The sequence below is a fragment of the Lygodium microphyllum genome, chromosome 29 (genome assembly GCF_053477565.2).
Source record: "Lygodium microphyllum isolate KBCC chromosome 29, Lygodium_microphyllum_v1.1.10, whole genome shotgun sequence".
Classification (NCBI taxonomy): domain Eukaryota; kingdom Viridiplantae; phylum Streptophyta; class Polypodiopsida; order Schizaeales; family Lygodiaceae; genus Lygodium; species Lygodium microphyllum.
The window spans coordinates 72,622,460-72,644,537 of NC_141163.1; the positions used below are offsets into that span (position 1 = coordinate 72,622,460).

Consider the following 22,078-nt stretch of genomic DNA (forward strand, 5'->3'; position numbering starts at 1 on the left):
CTCAGGAAAAGGCCCTGTTTTATGCTGTGCGACCACTGTTATACAGGTCGGTGAAAAGTTACCACAGAAATTGCATCGTATGCTTGTGTACGGAGACATTGGGAGTTACAAAATCATCCTTGGTTCCTGTTTATGCAAAATCGTCACTAGGAAGTGACTGTGTGGTCAAATACCACTTTCGCCAGTTTTGAAGATTCGCCCTTGTGAGGGTGAAGCTATGTTTTTTGCAGTGACAGAATTTTTTGCAGTGTTCTGTAATGGCGTCTGATTCTCTTTCACAGATTGTCACTGAAAAGCTTGACAAGAACAACTTCCAAGCTTGGAAGTTTAGAATGACGAATTTCCTTATGGGAAAAGGATATTGGGAATTTGTACCACTTTCGCCAGTTTTGAAGATTTGCCCTTGTGAGGGTGAAGCTGTGTTTTTTGCAGTGACAGAATTTTTTGCAGTGTTCTGTAATGGCGTCTGATTCTCTTTCACAGATTGTCACTGAAAAGCTTGACAAGAACAACTTCCAAGCTTGGAAGTTTAGAATGACGAATTTCCTTATGGGAAAAGGATATTGGGAATTTGTTGCAGGAAATGAAGAAAAACCAGTTCTTCCTGATGTTCCCAATCAATAGCAAATGCAGGCATTTAAAGCATGGCATGAGAGAGCCAGGAAAGTTATGTATTGGCTGTCTATCAGCATTTCAGACTCTATGATTGTGCATATTCAGGATGCAAGTACGCCAAGGGAGGCATGGGATACTTTGTCAAAAATGTATAGCACAAATACGCAAGCCAGGAAAATGCAGCTCAAGCAAGAGTTGCATAATGTGCAAAGAGAAAGTATGAGCATCAATGACTACCACATGAAAGTGAAGAAGATTGCAGATGCACTTGCTTCCATTGGGTCGCCAGTGGAAGATGATGATTTAGTTTCTGTGACCTTGAATGGTCTAGGAAAGGATTATGCACAGTTTCGGACATCCATTTCAGTTCGTGAAAGATTTCCTGATTTTGAGGAGTTAATTGCTCTTCTAATTTCTGAGGAGTAGAGAAATGGTGGTGCATCTTTTTCAGGAAAAACTTCAAAAGAAGCTATCTTCCACTCAAATGCTGGAAGAGGTAGAGGCAGAGGTAGAGGAGGCCGATCTGGAGGCCGTGGTAGAAATCAGAATATGCAGCAAACTCAAGAAAACCAGTCCTATGAAGAAGGACATGGTAACTCTAGAGGCAAGGGGAGCCAAAGAGGTCGTGGTGGATGGCAAAGAGGCCAAAATGCAAACAGTAATGTTGAATGCTACTACTGTGGTAAAATGGGTCATATGGCTAAAGACTGCTATAAAAAGCAAAATGACATCATGAATGGAAAATTGCAACAAGGGAATTATGCATCTTCTAGTAGACAGGGTGATGACAGAAATGAGCATTTGTTCATGGTGCAGCACATGAACAATTCTGTGACAAGTGTAGAAGAAAGCAACGATGTGTGGTATGTTGACTCAGGTGCATCAAACCACATGACAGGTCATGCAGAATGGATGGAGGATGCAAGGAAAATGGAAAAACTAGGATTTGTGGAGACTGGTGATGATACTGCACATCCGATTGTGCAGATTGGAAAAATTCCTTTGTCTATGCAGAATGGGAAAAAGAAATACCTGTCGGATATATTTCATGTCCCGAATATCACCAAGAATCTGGTTTCTGTTGGTCAAATGGTTGAGCAGGGCTTGCAGGTCAGATTTAATCCTCATGGATGCTTTGTTGAGGATATGAAAAATAAAGGTCGCTTGATAGCAAAAGGAAAGAAGAAGGGCAGAATGTTTACGTTGGATGCAGACATGTCTGAATTGAGTGCAGCAATGTTTGCACATGGGACCGGTGTAGTTGCAGATATTGATATCTGGCATAAACGCATTGGTCATGTTAATGTACAACGACTTAAATCAATGCAGGCCCAAAATATTGTTGCAAGATTGCCAAAATTCAAGGTTGCAGAAATGCATAAGGTATGTGAAGCCTGTCAGTTTGGAAAACAGGCAAGGAAACCATTTCCTAGACATGTTCAAGAGAGTTAGAAGCCATTGGAATTAATCCACTCTGATGTGTGGACTACTAAAGCTGCATCTCTTGGAGGCTGTCATTATTTTCTCACTTTTATTGATGACTATAGCAGAAAAGTTTGGGTGTATTTTATGAAAAAGAAAAGTGAAGTTTTTGGGCATTTCAAAACTCTTAAAGCTATGGTTGAAAAAGAAACAGGCCTGCAAATAAAATGCCTAAGGTCAGATGGAGGGGGAGAGTACCTCTCAAATGAGTTTGCAAGGTTCCTGCAGGAGCATGGCATAAAGCAGCAATATTCATGCAGTCATACCCCACAACAAAATGGAATTGCAGAAAGGAAAAATAGGCATATTGGAGAGGTATCTCGTACCATGCTCAATGAAAAAGACCTGCTAGATTTTTATTGGGCTGAGGCAGTTGCTACAACAGTCTACATAATGAACAGGACTCCCACTGCAGCAATACATGGGATGACTCTAGAGGAGAGGTATACTGGTAAGAAACCAGATATTTCTCATTTGAAAATTTTTGGTTGCATTGCCTATATTCATGTGCCAGATGAGTTGAGATCCAAGTTGGATCCAAAAGCTGAGAAGTGCATCTTTATTGGTTACTCTTTGCACAGCAGAAAGGGTATAGATGCTATAACCCTTCTGCTCGTAAGTTTACAGTGAGCAGAGATGTTGTTTTTGATGAGATGAGTAGCTGGTATAAACCAGTAAATGTGATTGATGATGTAGATGCACAAAATGGTAATGCTGCACAGAATTCACAGCAACAGTCACAAAATATTAGTGGACATGGAGTGTCCTCTAGCAGTGGTTCATATTCTTTGCCATGGACAGGCAGATTGAGATCAGGAGAATCTCCTCAAAACAATGCAAATAGTGGTATGCAGGTTTCACGAAAAGGAAAAGAGAAGGTAGATCAGCCCATGTTTGATGTGAATGCAAGTCACTCTTATGTGGATGGTGAATCCAGTGGCTTAGAACAGAGCATTGATGATGAGTTCGGTATTCCTTCTATTGTTACACCTGGAGTAAGGAAGACCAGGGATGTTTTGAGAGCCCCTGGGAGTGAGCCTACTTTGTGCAGGTCTACCAGAGCTAGGTATCCAGTGGATAGGCTGAAATATGATGGATTTACAGCCATTCACTATGCATATATGGTCAAAGTGATACATGAACCAGAACCCACTTCTTTTGAGCAAGCCATGGAAAAAGAAAAATGGGAGAAAGCCATGGATGAAGAAATGGATGCCTTGGAAGCAAATGCTACATGGGAGTTGGTACCTTTGCCTAAAGGTAAGAATGCAATTGGCTGTAAGTGGGTTTATAAGGTGAAGCACAATGCAGATGGTTCTGTGAACAGATACAAGGCAAGATTAGTAGTCAAGGGGTATGCACAAACATATGGCATTGACTATGAAGAAACATTCAGTCCGGTTGCAAGGATGGCAACCATAAGAGCAGTCATTGCTATGGCTGCATCAAAGGGATGGTCTTTACATCAGATGGATGTAAAGAATGCCTTCTTGCATGGTGATTTGCAAGAAGAGGTCTATATGGAGCAACCACCAGGTTATGTGCATGCTGTTCATCTTGAGTTTGTTTGCAGGTTGAAGAAAGCCTTGTATGGCTTGAAGCAAGCACCTAGAGCATGGTTTGACAAGATAGGACAGTATCTTGTCACTATTGGCTTTCAGATTTCCAAGGCAGATTTCTCACTTTATGTGAGAAAAACAGAGAAAGGTATTATGCTACTTGTCATTTATGTTGATGATTTGATTATGACAGGTGACAGTGATGAAGATATCCTTCACGTGAAAATGCTATTGAAGCAGAAGTTTGAGATGAAGGATTTGGGAGAGCTGCGTTATTTCTTGGGCATTGAGGTGGTTAGATCACCAAGTGGAATATAGCTCTTGCAGAGGTAGTATGGATTGGACATGCTGTCCAAATGTGGGATGACAGGCTGTAAGCCTATTTCAGTTCCTTTGGAGCAGAATGTGAAGCTGAGCGCGCAGATGCAGGTGAGCTTCTGGAAGACCCTACTATGTACAGACGCATAGTAGGAAGTTTGATTTATATGACTATTACCAGGCCAGATTTGAGCTATGCTGTTGGATTGGTAAGTCAGTTTATGCAGGCTCCAAGGAAACCACATTTGGATGTGGCTAGACGCATACTTAGGTATGTGAAGTCCACATTGCAGTATGGACTATTTTATGAGACTGGGGTTCAGATACAGTTGCATGGATATACCGATGCCGATTGGGCTGGTAGCATTTCTGATAGACGATCTACCAGTGGATATGTGTTCTCTTTTGGGAGTGATGCAGTCACTTGGAGTAGCAAGAAACAGCCTACAGTTGCCTTATCGAGCACAAAGGCTGAGTACAAGGGCGCAGCAATGGCTGCATGTGAGGTAGCTTGGTTGCATAAGCTACTTTATGATATGCATCAGCCTACAGATGGGCCAATTGTCATTTATTGTGACAACATGAGTAGTATACACTTGGCAAATAACCCAGTCTATCATGCTAGAACCAAGCACATTGAGGTGCATTATCACTATGTGCGAGAGAGGGTTTTACTAGGTCTTATTGATCTAGTTTATGTCAGCACAGAGGATCAGGTAGCTGACATATTCACGAAGGCATTGGGCGTAGAGAAGCTGCGCAAGTTCAGAGACCTACTTGGTGTGCAGAAATTGGGATTGAGCTCGAGGGGGAGTGTTGAGATATCGAGCTCCACTCGTGATATGCCAGGGTGACCGTTGTGCATTTATGTCACCGACATGTCAGTTGTGCAGATGCGGTTGGTACACCGCCCATGAATAATAGCTAGATGACAGCTATCCTTATCTACTCTAGTTCGTGGCTCAGTTAGTATGCCATCTTAGTTAGTTGAGTTTGGTTTGAGACCCATATATAGGGTTCTTCTATTTCTTTGTATGAGACTTCTTTTTGGCTTACACAACTAAGAAGAGGAAAACTGTTTTCAGCCTCCACCTTTGTGTGTATTCCCCCATTGTGCAAGCAAGAAAGCTACAAGTGAGACTCATTCCTTCTCTCCCACAATCTTGACAAAAACATATGAAAGATACAATGAAAATTCTTTTAGAACAGTCTATTAGAGTTGTTGATGGTAGCGGAAGCATCTTCTTCTTTTTCTTCATTCACAAATTGGTTCTGGTGGTGATCATTCTGCATCTGTTGTGCTCTTTTCTTGTGGAAACATTCACTGGTTGTATGACTAGTCTTACCACAATAATGACATATCATCCGATTTTTGTTGTCGGTGTTGAATCCTTGAACTCTTCCTTTGGGTCCAGCAGCTCCTTTGGTGTATAAGAGATTTTCCCTAGATGATGGGATACCATCTTTTGAATTCTCGTTTTTCTATTTGTTCTCTTCATCAAGAAGAGAGTGCTCAATATCTTTAAGAGAGGTTGGGAACATTACTTAGTGTTAAAACAAGGTTCTCATATGGTTCATGATTAACACTAGCAAGTAGCACTGCTATTGCCTCATCCTCATCAATGTTCTTTTTAAGAGTTGCAAGCTGAGTTTTAAGGCTCTTGAACTTATTGATGTGTACAGTCATAGACGAACTGTCTTTAACATCCAACTTATTAAACTGCATGAGTAATTTTACCTTTGACTTATTTACTTGTGTACCAAAGATCATGTCAAGTTCTTCCCATGCCTTCTTTGCATCCCTGATGCCAAAGATGTGGTGTAATACATCATCTGATAGACCCTAGGCAATAAGGCCTAGAGCTTTGTTATTCATCTTCTTCCATGCCTTTGTTTTAGGCTGCTCTTCTACAGCATCCTCCTCTTTAGCATCTTCTTTCGTGTCATCTGCATCATCTTCCTTAAAGAGATCCTAGAGGTCTTTCCTCATGAGATGGTACATGGTTTTCTCCTTCCAAGCGTGGAAGCCTTCACCATTAAACTTTGCTATCTGCTCCAATTTAATCATCTTAGAAGGAGGTCTTACCACAAGGACATTCGCGCAGTGTCTATCCTATTACAATGAGATTGAGACTTAAAAAGAATTGGATCAAAATGTCAAATCATTACAGACTCAAAATAGGCTTTGAACCAGTTGAAATGAAATTATAAGATGAGTTACTCTTGATTAAGCTAAATCCCTAAGTGCCAAGAAGCACTAGTCGAGTATTAATAGATACTATGTCTTGAAGATCTTGATATTTGGCTCGATGTTGCTAGGTAATTTTTAAACTTACTTGGTCACTTCTAGATCTACAATAGGCTTCAGAGGTAATGTCAGAGTGATCAAAGTCACTATTGATGATGGCAATGAGAAAAGAACAAGGTTGCCAAGCTTTTTAAGTTTCTGGCTATGGCTTCCATTGCTTAACATTTTAGGCATCCCTGATTTTTTTGTTGCCACAGGAGATAGGTGTAGCCATTCGGGCCAAGACTTGGGTGGAGGGTAGCCTATAGTATAGGCTTTGAATACCCCATATAGGTAGGACGAATCACAGCCTCCATAGGTAGCATAGACCATATGACTGTCACAGGGTGCAATAGAGACAATGGGCTAGTTTTTTTTTATAATGTTGCCTCATATGCACCTCAATGTTGAGGTCTCAGGTAGTAGGATGTTGCTCCCTGAGTTGCTAAGCAACTTCCCTAAAGCAACCTCAGTGAGATATGCCTTTTATGGATAGATCCAAAGGCTCCAAGGTAAGTGGGTGCAGGTTGGCTATGGTGGCCAAGAAGAGATGTGTGAGAATGAAGTAGGAGATGAACTCAAACACTTGTCCTGAGCTAGAGCTGAGCTATGAGAAGTTAGAAGAGCAGGGAGAAAAGCTAAACTGAGCTAACCATGGCTTTGATACCATGTTGAGAAACATGGATCTTGAACACAGTTTAGCTATGGAGGCTTGAACTCATAAGCAAGGGACATGAAGACTGATGACTAGACACATACTTTCACTCAATTGAATTAGGTTCCAAGATAGATTAGCTTGGACTCATAAACACAATCTTGAGTGGACAGGGTTCCAGACTCTAAGTACAAGGTACAATAGCATTGCATTGAAAAGTGAACCAAGTACATGCCTTTATGGCTTTCCAGCTTCTCCACTCTCCTCACTGTGCTTATGGGATTCTGAGCATCTGTTCCGAGAGCATACATTATTTGTCTATCTTCTAGCCTCTTTAGGGCACACATCATTTGCTATGATTAATATGGGTCTTGCTGATGGTGATATGATTCAACTTGCTTTAGTGTAGTATCCCTCTTGGAAGGAGAAGAATGAGCATCTCTTCCACAAAAGCATCTTTGTCTAAGAAAAAGTTCTCCAAAACCTTTCCCTAGAAGCAATTGCAGTCATGCCAAGTGCCAACTTGTTCCTTCGTATAATTTTGTTACAAAAAGTAAGAACTATTGATGATCCAAAGAAAAAGTATAATTCTAAGAGTCCATTCTTGAAGAGCTGGTACTCTCATGAATTTGAGTTTGCTTGTGTCGACAATTGCCTCATGATGATGACTTAGCAACAACATATAGTCAATGCACTTCAATCCAACCATTTTATATACAACCACTTCACTTCATTCTATTCTCCTTGCTAATCTAGATTTACCACTAGAGTTGCAACATCGCCCATTCATTGATAAGATTCTAATTGAAGGGAAATTACATGTAACCAATTGCTTTGAAGGACCATTCTTACTCCACAATATGACTACTTACCTTTGTATCAAACCAACTAACTCATATGCTTTTGTTGGATTAGAGCACAATTCACATTTCTACAATTGGTGAATTCATGAAATTGTATAATGCTAACTTTTGTATTCAACTAATCCTAGTTAACCCTCAATTAACCTTGTGCATACTTTATAACAATGTGGAAAAGTTATAAAGTTATTATCACTTTCTTTTATTTTTTGAATCAGAATCTATTGTGCAGTACTCTTAAAGTTTCACAAAGTGAATGCAAGATAACAATATGTGGAAAAGCACTAAAAACTTGACTTAAAGAGGACATTAGTAGAAGCATTCCCAATATATTCTAAGGTGTACCTATATTCAGACAATAAGATCACCCTAGAATCAAACAACCTATAAAGATATGAGGATACCCTTAACAATAAGATTTCAATTTGTTTAACCAAGATATACCTTGACTTCAACATATAATGAACATCTACTTTCTTTAGTGAAGTTGCAAATTATTTCACCAAAGAATACATAGTCTTCATCAATGGTATGGTTCTTCTTCAACAATACTATTGGGGGTAAAGGAACATGTGCCTACACTACTTTGTATGTAATTCACACAATGTGACTACATAGCTATACGCTGCATGTGGTGAATGCCCATTACTATCACTTTATTGTTTATTCTTTTAGGGACTATTGAATAGGGAAAGTCCAGTCTCACATTGTGATTATTGGAGTTCACACATACAATGTCTCTCTCTCTTGCTCTCTTGCTCCATTTGCTATAGCTCTTTCTTTGCACTTGCTTCTGCTTGTGTGCTTCCACTCAAGCTCAATTTTTGACTAGTATCAAAGTGGATATTCAATGAGCTTCTCCATCCTTTGCTTCAGCTCGGATTCAAAGCTTTAGCTCAAGGTTTCATGGCAGTCATTGTTTATTTCTCTCGAGATATGTATTGAGTCTTCTCTTCTCTTGGCTTGTTCTAACTTGCTCCTAGCTTATCAATGAGCTTTCTAGGGCTTTGTTGAGCCTTGTTGAGTGCTTATTGAGTTGCGAAGTAGCCATTCTATCCATTTTTAGTATATACCAAGCATGTTACAAAAGTCATGGATAACCATGGTAGCTTGACAACACTTTCGTATTTTGGCCATAACTTTTGCATATGATATCACATTCAAGTGTTCTATAGCTAGAAATGAAGAGCACAACGAGAGCTACAAATGTAAGCAATCATAGAGTTAATTTTGTATAGTTTTCAATCCCCTATTTTACATAGAATATAATAGTTCTAGTTTGGATAGCAAACAATAAATTGTATAATGCATGTTTGATGCTTCTAGGATGTTATTTTGGTGCCGGAATGGTATGGTTGTGCTTTAGGATGCTATTTGGATTGTTTAAAGCTTGGTTAGCTCACTTTTGTAGAGATCTATTGCTATCATAATAGTTTGGATAGCAAGCATACAATAATGAGCTTCATGTGGGAAATATACATGGTATTTTAGGTATGCTATATGTATATGGTGATGTCTAGCATTAATATATGAACCTAGATATGGTTATGATATGCTCACTTACTCACAAGTATTGAAGCTTCATTGGGCAATTATATTCCAAGATATATTTATGATGTGCTTAGGCTTCCTGGATGCTTTTCTGTATATGTCTTGAGCTTTTCTTGCTCACTTTGCATTTTGGTTTTGCTTCTAGTGGGGGACACTAGTATACTTACTTAGCAAAGCTTCATTCTTTGACACAATGGGACTCTTGGTTCATGTATGTGCTCTCTTATATGATATTGGATATAGTTAGCTTTGCTTGTGGGTTGATTTGATTTCGTATGCTATGACATCAATTTGTACTTGGTTGCTACATTGCTAGTTACATCCTATACATCTCAAATTGCTACCTGGATATCCCTGGCAGTGGGAGCTTGCTTTCTTGGCTATTTGCCCATAGTTGGATTGGCATATCCTATTGCCTTTATTTCATTGTTGTAATTACATTTTTTAGCATTGTCTTGGGGAGAAAATATTGTACTTTTGGTAGTCTATTACTTATAATTAGTGGGCATATCTATACTTTGGTATTCCATCCTATTATGCCCTTGTTTTGGCTGAGTTTGGGGAGTTGATTATAGTCATTTACAATAGCCAATTCTCATTATGGCTAGTTCTTCTAGTGATAATGCTATTTTCAAAATTCAAAACCTTGATAGCATAAATTTCACCTATTGGAAGATGTAGATATGGGCAGGTAGTGGTTTGAAAGAAGTAGTTAGGCTATTGAAAACCAAGAGTGTAAAGCCCGAAGGCATGGATCAGGATGATTGGGATGAGTTGGATAAGCTATATAAATCCACCCTTATATTGTAATTGTCTTAACATATTTACTTCAATGTTGTTGCACTTGAGGATAATGCTTGACAATTATTAGAAAATATATGCAATCTTTATGACAATTAAAGTCTTATATTGCATATGTATTAGTTGAAACTTCTTATGGACCTTCGGATGAAGGAAGGGACTAGTGTGTCCTCGCATTTGAATGAATTTCATTCAATTTTTAGCTAGTTGAGTTTGCAGGCCATTGAGTTCAAGAATAACTTACTTCTCTTATTCTTGCTTATGACACTTCCTAAGTCATGGGACACTTTTCATACTACCATGTATGTTAATATGCCCAAATATGCCTTGAAAGTCCAGGATGTTGAATGCTTTACTTATAGATGAGATAAATAGAAATAATGTGGATGCAACTCGTCCTTCTCATGCATTGACAGTTAGGGGCAAACATGATGGTAAGAGCAGTAATGACCCCCATGGTAGAGACTCATAGAGGTCTCAGTCTCACAAAGCAATCTCATAGTAAGTACTGTGGTCGTAAGGCCTCCTTGACATGTCATTACTATGGGAGTGGAGCCATATTTAACCAGAGTGCCATAAGATGCCTGATGATAAATGCAAAGAGAAAGGCAAGGGCAAAGTGCAAGAAAAGTCAGATCATTGCAACATTGTCCCTACTAATTCTAGTGTAAAGATTGAAGATATAAATATAGTGCAACCTCAGTCAAATGATGAGTACATCTTAGAAACTTTATCCCTTGATGCTTCTCAGCTGACAGATGCTTTGTCTACATATTCTCAATGTTGATTACTTGATTTGGGGACTTTCTTTCATTTTATGCTGCATAAGGATTGGTTTCAGTCCTATCGTAGCACAATGGATTCTATGAGGTTGGGAGGCATTGCATATTATTGGCATTGGGGATGTACTACTATAGATTCCTTCAGACGGCTCTTTTACTCTATATAATGTACGTCATGACTAAAAGCCTTTTATGTACTCGATAATTGGATGATGCACACTATTATATATCTTTTAACAATTATGCATGAAACATTACCCTTGCAAATCTTATCTTTGTTTGAGGTGCCAAGGCTGGCAGCCTCTATCCTTTGTTTGTATCTAGGTCTCTTGACCATGTTCTGGCTATGGGTGACATATCACATGTATCTTTATGGCATTGTCACCTTGGGCACATATCCTTAAAGGGAATGAAAACACTTGCTCTTTGCAGTATCTTCAACCTCTTGATTACAAATGTTTTGATTCTTATGACCATTGTCGATGGTGGGTGGACCCGCATTCTCATAAGAAGTCTGGCATTATACACATGAGTGAGCTTCTAGCTCTTATGCATTTCATTTGTAGTGAGAGTTGTGGCATGCTATATTGTTATACATGGCCTAACATTGGGGTGCCACGAAGGGTATCATGAGGTACCTAAAGGCACTACAGATATGTGCATTTGCCATGGTGGCCAATATACTATAGTTGCAGGTTACACTGCCTCCAATTATGCAAGACATGCAGATAGTCCACCTCTGGGCATGTCTTCACCTTTATTGGAGGTGATGTTTTTAGGATTTCCATGGTGTAGAAATGCACAGCCTCGTCTACTATCAAGGCAAAGTATATTGCTGCCATTGAGGCTTATAAGGAGGCCCTATGGTTAGGCTGTCTAGTGGGGTAGATCTTGGAGTTATCGTTACTTCTACACTGCATTTTGAATTTTATTTATGCCATTCAATTGGCCAAGACTCTGGTCTTCCATGCACAAGTTCAAGGTTATCAAAGATATTCAAAGTTCAATGAAGATTGGAAGAATATAAAAGAAACTTAGATTGTCTTGATTCATTAGTACAATCTATGTTTTTGAAACTTTCACAAAACATATTTGTCCAAAACCAAACCAATGTGTTTGGGTAAGATAGTTACATCAACCTCATTGAATAATACCTTTGGACTAGACTAGAAAGTCAATGGATAAGATATACAACGAGAATGCAGTTTTCTTCAAAATTTTTAAGGACCTCATTATATCATCATGTAACATTTGAGGATCAACACTACATCTGAGTTTGTTTTATAGAAGATAGAAGAAGAATAAGGGTGCATGAGCCCCTTTAGACTCTTAGGACATCGATTCCTTTGACATTATCCATTTGGATGATGAAGGTGTGAAGTGTTTATTAGTGAACAATGAATGTACATTGGCAAATGTAATAGAAGATCTTGAAATGTACCTACAATCATATGTGTGAGATCTAGATTCTTTGTCAATGATGAATTGATTGGAAAAAGTGAATAAAAAACATATGAATATGATGAATTCGTTGGAAGAATCACATAAGAAATATATAAATATGATGAGCTACTTAAATAATGTGATGTAAAACTTTCCACATAATAAAACTATGTATTTTATCAATTTACATATTTGAAATGTGAATTTAGCAACATGGATCTTTCCATTGCTTTGTTTAGTTTAAAAGTTAGGATTTAGTGTTGAAAACTTATATTGAACAACACAACTCAATACTCACAAAAATGAAACTCGAAAACTCTCAAAAAACATAAGCATTACAAAAAATCATTCAAAATGTAATGGTTTAGATTAGGATAATACAAAGGTTCATATAAATTTACAAACAGTAATATTTTGTCCAACAATTTTCTTGGAGATCCTTTGTTGGAGTCTTTCCAAAGGTTCTTCTAAGAGATGACTCACCCTTTGCCTCCTTGCATGGTGTTCTCCTCAAGGTCCTTGGGAATATTCAACTATGTGCCTCCGTCTAAAGAGTATTCTTTAACTTCTTCCTTAGACTCTTTTTTGTCATTACCCATCTAAGTTTATAGCTTCCTTTTTCAGTGTTTTGGTCTTTTGTACCTTCCCTTTTTTGTGTTCCATATTGGCCCTTTTTGGAGCAAATAAATCACACTTGAAGGTTTTCTCCCATTTATCTATCTTTTGATTTCTTTTGTTGTGCTCTTTGTAGTTTTCTTTTGGCTCAAGTCTTTTCCTTTTTTACCTTGTGTTCTCAACCTTTTGAAGTTACCATTCCCTCTCTAAGACCAAGGCATAGAGAATTCGGACTTTTTGGCATGTCCACATGCCTATCAAGGAATATCTTAATTGATTTAGCTCTCATAAGCCAAACATGGAAATGTGTGTGAACTCCATAGATAAGACTATGGATATTAGAAACGATGCAAAATTTATTCCAAGTTATAGGGAATTACTAAGGTAGATCACTTATAGTCATCCTCTTTTACAAAAGTATATATTTTTCTTCAAGAAAGCTCTAGGAATTTGCTATTACTATACATCCACATGTAGAGCTATTTTTCTGGTGAGGGACTTGAAGAATATACACAATATCCATTTATCCCTTTTTAGTGGGAGACATTTCTCTTCCACTACATTATATACCCTTCTAAAAAAACTTGCTTAGAAAAGTACTAGGACCCACATAGCAATGCAAACATATTAATGTACCAAAATTGTACCTACAATTCAATGACTCAATGCAACCCAAGAAAGGAATTCATCTACAAAGTCTTTTTATATCATAGTTCAAGAATGGCAACATTCCAATGTAAACTACATGAGCCAACAAGTGAAATTGAGCCACCAAAAGAATTCACATCATTTGGCATGTGCTTCTTGGAAACCTTAACTTATCCATCATGGTAGGGAAGGATGACATCATAAAACTCCTTGAAAACTGTTTCTTTGAAACCTTAACTTAGCCATCATGGTGGGGAAGGATGACATCATAAAACTCCTTAAAATCCATTTCTTGGAAAAAGGAATCTATAGTTTTTACCTTTTCTTTGCTTGAGATGAGGGAGTCAAGAATAAACACCTAGTTGATTTGCCAAGTGGAAGTATGTACATTAAGCATCTTTATACAAAAGATGCAAAATCAACTTAAAGAAGAATCAACCATAATAAAACACAATTAATAGTAATGATATTGTAAGATTTATGTGTATCGAAGCATGCGGTGAATTAGTGACCCTTCCAATCAAATTGAAAAGGGAATTTGTGTGAAATAGTGTCCAACTAGAGGAAATAGCCAAACAACAATAAGATCATCGAGATATTGACTATGTAATAAAATGTGAGGACCACATACCATCAAAGGACCAAGATGGTTAGTGTCATTGATCTCTTTCTATGCAAAACTATGGCGCCTTTTAACAATATAGTTAAATAATATAGCATACTCTCTCCCAACATCCACCACTACTTGTCTTGGAATTCGTAGGGACCTCTAAGAGTTTTGATTTTTTCAAGTTCCATAAGCTCAATAAATGTTTCTTGATTTTTCCTAATTTTCTCCTTGCCCTTTCTCTTTTTCTTCTCTTTCTAATTTTTTTTCCATTCATCTACATTGCTATCCTACCTAGTGGCATCCTCCACTTTGATAATGCTCTCCTTTGGCTTTCTTGTAGGGGAGATGCTTAAGATGTTATATGCCTTTTTGTCTACTATAGGCCTTGGTACAACCAACTCATCAAACCTATACCTTAGACGCTTGGTTGTGTGCATGTCCTTATCCATAATGTGACCGTGTTAACACAAGTGGCACATGCATAACTATCCTGCATGAAACCTATCAATGTCTTCTACTTTTAAGGTATGCTAAAGCACTACTCTGATACCTCACAAGGATGTGATATTTGTTACAAATACCCTTCAGCAATCTCAATAATGTTCATTTGGGTATGAGCATATGGACAGCTTTCTAAGTCCTTTTCATTTGGGTATTGGAAAGTGCTAATGATATTTTATTTGGTATTGGCATTCTATCCAAAAGGGATTTTGGCTTCTAGGGCTTAGTTTTTGCATGGAAAGAACCACCTTACTTTCCTTTTCCAAAATTTCCAACCTTCTATAAACTTCTTGTGGTTTTGTCTAGCACTAAGGGCTTCTGATCTTGTTGTGATTTACTTTTGATCTACTATGTACTTGTTGTGGTTGTGCCTAACACTAGGCTCTTGTTTCCTATTGGCGTATACTTTTGGCATTGAGAAAAGCATCCCGCTTTCCTTCCCCAAAGTTCCCAGCCTATTATAAATTTTATTTAGCTAGACATGCCTCTAGAGGGATAGAACCCATTAGGAGTTTAAGAACCTTCTTGGAAGTTTGTCTCACTCTTGCCATTACATGCACCTTGGAATTATTTACAAGACTAGAAGAACCAAAAAAATATCATAAATTTGTAAATAAATATGTCAGACCTTCAATGTTTAGAGAGGGCATACAAAACTCTCACTCAGTTTGAATCCATGCAATATGGTCTAACTAGAAAACAAGCATGTATATCACTCTTCAACTATAAATTAACATGCATAAAGAATTAGTCTACAAATTAGGGCATGTCAAATGATTATTAATGGATGTGTTGGGATTATTTGATCATAAACCATGAATCCTTTGGGATGATGATTGAAGCTATGGAGAGATCACCTTATTGTATGGGCCTAATGGAGATGCCTAATGGAGGAAAATACACTAATGTAAGCTACCTCGAAGTAATAAAGTAACACTACTGTATCTAAAATTACCATAGGCTATCTCAAAATATAGAAGTAATAATATACTACAAGTAACTAAGAGGGATGCAAGGTAGAAGCTATGGAGTGCAAGAGGGTTGAGAGAGAGAAGAACATAAGAGAGCTATGTGGGTACAAAATGAATGGTACCCTTATTCTTTATTATCTTCACTTATACATGATTGTACAGTGTATACTATACAAGGAATACTCACATGGCTATAGGCCATTGACCTTTATATCTGGCCTTTATCCCAACAACCTCCCACTTATAGGCCAATGTGATTTTATGGGAGTATAAGAAGAAAGTGAAGATACTATCCAATACCCATCAACACTCTACAATGTGCAAAGTGCTCAAAAGATAAACTATTAGTGGGAAATGTATATCTCCAATGCCAACAATACTGTATATAAAGTTGTTTCCAAGGTAAACACATCCTCTCTTTCCAACGTCATAAGTAGAGAACCACTCCCTATGTGAAGTAACATAAAATTATGCTCAAGAATCCATAAGTTAGTTCTAAGACATGCCATTATCCATGGCAACCAAGAATGCATCATCAAAAGAGGATACAAATAAAACATCACAATCATCGCTGCCACATCCATTAATCTCCTCAATGTTTGCCTTGTGTTTCTCTTTGCCAATCATCATCATTTACTTTCTTGCCTTTTTTTTTTCTTTCATTTCAAGTAATCCTTCTTTATGTGCCCTTTCTTGTTATAAAAGTAGCATTTCACATCCTTTTTGCTATGTGACTTGCCTCATAGAAGTTTGCTCAATATACTATCCAACACAAAGCAAGTCATTTTGTTAAATGTGTGTTACTACACATAAGAGTTTCACACCTTCAAGGATTAGTTTGAGACTAAGAAATGGTTGTAAGAGTCCAAGACCTTTATCTAGGAGGGAAGGATTGTACTAAAAAGGCTACATTAACTTCCAAAGGATTGTTTTAGACACTTTGGACTATCTGTCTTTTGAGTAGATGTGGAACTTGTATGAGTTTTGTTTTGGGTTTTTATGCTTCTTTCTTTACCAAGACGAGCCACTAGTCTCAACAAGACTTCATTAGTTGGGAGCCACTTGTAAGAGAATGGATGATGTTGAATGCAAATATGGCTATTGAAGACATCTTGCCCATTGCTGAGCAGAAGGCTTTGTTAGGGAATCTTAACATTACAAACTCTAAAGGTTCCAATATGATTGAAGATAAGGAGAACAAAATCATCCCAAAGGCTTTTGGGTCACTTGACAAAGCCTTTCTTTTTATTTTTTCAAGAAAAGTTTCCTTAATATTATCAACTTGAAAAAATCATTTTAAAATTAAAATCATTATTTTAAATTTGTGTAGAAGATTGTATATGAAATCCAACCAAATTTCTCTTTATAAATATTAGCATTTCAAACTATTTGGATACCTCCAATGCTTTAGGTGTTTGCCTATAACAAGAGTACTCATAACAACTTCAAGTGAAAACGACTTTATGGATAGTTAAGTAAGACTTGAACTTTAGATGATGGAAAAGGAGGTGGATAGAAGCGTTAATATAGAGAAACCTGAGCTAGGATTTATCAACCTTTGAGAGAAAGACTAGTAGAGAATGAGAATTAAAAAAATGTGAGCTCCATTGTTACATTGAGAAGTACAATTCAATGAAGCTAAAATCATCCATTGCACAATACTTACTCAAATTTTCAACTATATACAATGTATTGGTTTCCTTACCTTGTGAATCTTAGTTTCTGATCGAAAATTCCAACAATTACAATATCCAAACACACCATTGTTAAGCAACCTAATTATGTCATTTCAAGTGGCTTGTGTTAATGGAATTTGTTAGGTATAACCGTGCATCCACCCAAAAATCAATGTACTTTTTGGCTTCAACTTGTAACCTTTCAACTTGGCTAATAAGAATTGTGGTTTCTTTCTCTCAATGTGGAATACAATTCCACCACTACTATGTGAATACAACTCATTGTTTTATTGAAGCTTTATCTATGTCTTCAAGCTAAAAGAGGAAAATATGCAAACTTCAAGCACAGCTTTGCTCAACACTTCACATATCACAAGCACAAATAGAGGGAGGGAGGAAGGAAGGGATAGAGGATTTGGATGCAAGTTTGAACTTCCTTAAAAATGACGTAGTATCCCAAATAACACCTTAAAGAGTATCTTGCTTCTTGTAATTCAAATGTGTCAACAAGCCAATGGCACAAAGGAATACATGAAGAGTAAAAGATAAAAGGTAAGGAAAGGAGAAAAAGGTGGACAAAGGTAAACAGAAAATTAAAAAAGTGTTAAATTTTTTAAAATAATTATTTCGAAGAAATTGGATCATTAATATAAGAAAAAAAGCTTTTCAAATATCCTCACAAGGGGAGAAAAGAGATTATGTTATTTAATGCTAATACAGTCCAAAAGTTTGAAGAAAACAAACAATTAATGAGATAGGCTTCTTTCCTCTTCCTAATCTAGTAAATATGTTAAAATTTTGATCAAGCTCCCTCTCAATTCATTTTGCCTCAACTTTAGTGGTTTAGTTTAATTGCATGCATGTAGCTCTATATTTAAGATGTTCAATACATGGAGGACACCATGGAGATGCAAACTTGCCAATCTTTAAAGACTAGGAGGCTCCATCCTCCATGGTAAGAAGTCCTCCGTCCAAGGTTCTTGAGCTAGATGCGTATAAGGGCATCGTATAAGCATACAAGGCATTATGACAAATTCTACACATTGAAGCAATGCTCCTATACTTTTATCATTGGTTATATACATACATATGACTAATAATGCATTGGTGAAGGCACTTCTTACTATGCACTCCATGTGCACAAAAGCAATGGAACCATACACAATACACAACCCAAAACTGTACATGATCCTCCACATAAAGGCTTCTCATGGAAATGCAGTCCCACCTAAGAGCTTCAATTGTGTGAGGTGTCATATAGGTCAAGGTACAAATAGGGCCTCTGTGTCCCAAATAGACTCACATTATCTATAGACTTTGTTTAGCATCTTAATGACAAGCTAATCCATATGTGAAAGAAGTAACTAATGTTTGAGTAATGCTCCACACTAGCAATACTAAAAACTAGCCTTAAGAGTGCTTCATGTTTAACACCTATTGAATATACTTTCTTTTCTCACAAAGTCCAATTGGAAGGTGCTCCATGAGCACTATCCTTAACCATGATCAATGGCATGGAACACCTCTATGATCATACAAGATTGTGATCTTTGGTTAGTGACTACTTCTAGAGTCATTATTCTTATTGTGCCTCATTGCTCACTTCAATTGAACATCATTGCCATTATTGGCAACATGCTTTGGGGACAATCATTTTTGACATTTTGAAGAATCATTATCATAAGAAGTGGCTTTACACTTCACACTTTACACCTTGCTCTCATTTTTGCTTTACTTGGTCTACATATGACATTGTGATGCATACAAGCCCATGCCATGTCTCCCAACCTCTTGACCCCACCATGATTTCAAAATTAAAAACTAACATCCTAAAGCTGTAAAAATTGAACTTTCAAGCTTTATCCAAGAACATGTAAGCACTTAAATCAAAGCCTACTTTTCAATCTTACAAAAAATTAGGGTCTACGCACAAGGTGTTCGAGTGATGTAGAGTGCAAGTGTGGAAAGGAATCCATGAAGCACCTTTGGAACATAAATATTGCAAGAGATACTACCTCATTCGGGCTTCAAGAAAATGAATAGCAACAAAGGGTATTTTGGTATTATTGATGAGTCTAATCCTCGATAGGATTAGGCTGTAATTGCAAACACTCAAGATATTGACCCTGCAAGAACTTTGGCAAGCTAGGAAAAAGCTTCCATTTCAAGAAGTTAGACAGGATCTTAGCTGGATAAAAATTGTATGCAAGGCAAGGCAAAGTGCTATTTTGTATGTAGATACTATGATGGGCAAAACAGGGGAGATTAATTCATGCCTAATCTTTCAAGAAATTAGGTCTAAAGATGGAAAATGGATACTAACATTTGAAGCCTAACATGTGCAAACAAGATGCAAACTATCTATTTAACACATAATTTAAATTAAGGTTTATGGAATGTAGATATGTACTTCATGTATGTTTCTAGTGCAACACACTGGCTAGGATCTCAAGTCAAGACACTGCAATTTCAACATTAATGGCACTTTTGCAGCCTCTATGAGACCTACATAACAAACAATTTAGAAAAATATACTCCCTATTGTACCAGGTGAAAATCGTTGGAGTGCTAGTGAAAAACATATGCTTACATGATCAAAGCAGCTACCAAAAGTCAAAGGCATCACTCCTAAAAGAATTACATTTTGATGCAAGTAGTCATTACAGTTTTTCAAACAGCACAGTCCACAACACATCAAGCTTGTCCATTAAAAAGCCTTGTCAAACCCCAAATCACCATAATTGCAAACATAAATCCAGAAGAAACTGATAGATTGCAGGCCTTGTATAGAAATATGATAAGTAGAAAAGAAGACTTCGTTGCACAGCATAAGTGCCCAGTACAATGAAGTGTGGCTCCTGCACTCATTATTTTAAAAGTAGTTACCATTTACCTAATTCTAGACAAAACACATAAAGGCAAGGCACTGAGAGTGAACATTCTATTAGTTAATTGCTCATGGAACTACATAATAAATGCTGTGCCAGATCCCATGGACGAAACAGTGATTTGACAATTCTATTAGTTAATTGCTCATGGAACTACGTAATAAATGCTGTGCCAGATCCCATGGACGAAACAGTGATTTGACAATTCTATTAGTTAATTGCTCATGGAACTACATAATAAATACTGTGCCAGATCCCATCGACAAAACAGTGATTTGACAATATATATAAGCAAAAGTCGAGAGGTCAGAACCTTCAAACATGCCTGTAGGAAGGTTCAGAAGGACTGATAGGATCTTCAAATAAACCTTTGTTAAGCAAACAAAGTTCTTCAGCCCCTTTGCAATGGGTAGTAACAAAATAAATTTTAAATCTAGTTCCTGCGCAATGTATATCATCTCTACAGAAACTGCTTCCTTGCTATCATCTCATTCCACAGTATAAATGAGAATTAGAAAAGTGTGCAATAGCTACCATACAGTATAACAGGATGTAATTTGAAAATTTATTCACAACTGGAGCATTAGGAAAGTGTGTGACATCTACATTGGACTCCAGTTACTTTTCATGTATAAGTGAGCTTTCACTCGCCAAACCTTCAACAATACCAGCACATGAAGTTGATCCACTGAAACTTTTTTTGCTTAAGAATTTGTTAAACCATTATCTGTGCAGAAACTCCTCGGGATGATGTTACCTAGAGTAGGCAAGCTTGGCAGAAGAAAGGCTTGCAACACACGTCTCAGGTTGGATAATCGGAGTTGATGCCAAAAATTCTCACTCTATGCATGGTTGGAAATTTAGCAATCACCAGCACAAAAACAGCCAGTGTGTTGAGAACAAGCCAAGGGTTGCTGTAATTTGTTGTGTGACAAGCAATCAGATATCTGCCATAAATTACCACACAATAATTTTCAGGCATGTACACAAATCATTCAGATTGAATTTACATAATAGCAGACTATTGAACAACTCAGGGAAAACATTGCGGACAAAGGCCTACTGCATATGATCTTGCATATTTAAGAAAACCCAACACAGCACATGAATGCAGCCTTTGAAGATCTTGTAAGAGTTGTACAAGTAAAACATTAAGAAGAAAAATATACACAGAAATGCTAACTTTGCAGTAAGGAACAATCAGACTTGACAGAGAATCCTATATTAGAAAACATAAGTCCTTAGATTTGCAGGCCTGCCCAAAAATATGAACATATTGGTATGCTGAATCAGCAGAAAATTAAACCTAAGCAGCAAAATATTCTCTATCTACAGTTCAGGCACAAATGTCAAAACAGAAAATAGAAGGCACGGGATCCTCGACTCACAAGACCACTGGGACTACCATCAAAAACTTTCTGTTCCGGGTTAGTTGCCTTCCATTATCCATTTGCTCCCACCACGTCAGCTTGTTGTAAATTCCTTGGTCCTCCGCAAAAGGTGTTCCCTTCTTCCAATGAAAAGACCAATATGTAATCTGTAAATCATGACAGCACAGGACTTGGTAAAAGTGCCAATCAGCAGTCTGCTTCAGTAAATGTCTGCATAAACAACTTTAAACTTACACTGTAGCTGCATTCAGCTTAAAATATCCTCGAATCTCATTTATTAGAGACTAAAACAAAATACAATTTGCCCAGCCGCATAATAACAACTCAGTTTAGAACACTTGGGAAAGACTTCATTGCCATCACCCTCATGTAGAAAGACAAAGTATTATTAGACCACTGCATGAAAATTGGCTTGTGTGATAATA

At 37.4% G+C, this 22,078-nt stretch overlaps 1 protein-coding gene across 1 annotated transcript in view; it reads right to left on the reverse strand.

Moving 5' to 3' along the window:
* Positions 1-20,523: 20,523 nt before the first annotated feature.
* Positions 20,524-22,078, reverse strand: part of LOC148010787 (uncharacterized) — a 28,852-nt gene continuing 27,297 nt past the window's right edge. The window contains exons 2-3 of the mRNA XM_087671921.1: positions 21,651-21,799; positions 20,524-21,209 (exon numbers count right to left, since the gene is read on the reverse strand). Of these exons, the coding sequence (XP_087528047.1) occupies positions 21,065-21,209; positions 21,651-21,799 (294 nt within the window). The 3' untranslated portion in view covers positions 20,524-21,064. The remainder of the gene's footprint in view (positions 21,210-21,650; positions 21,800-22,078) is intronic.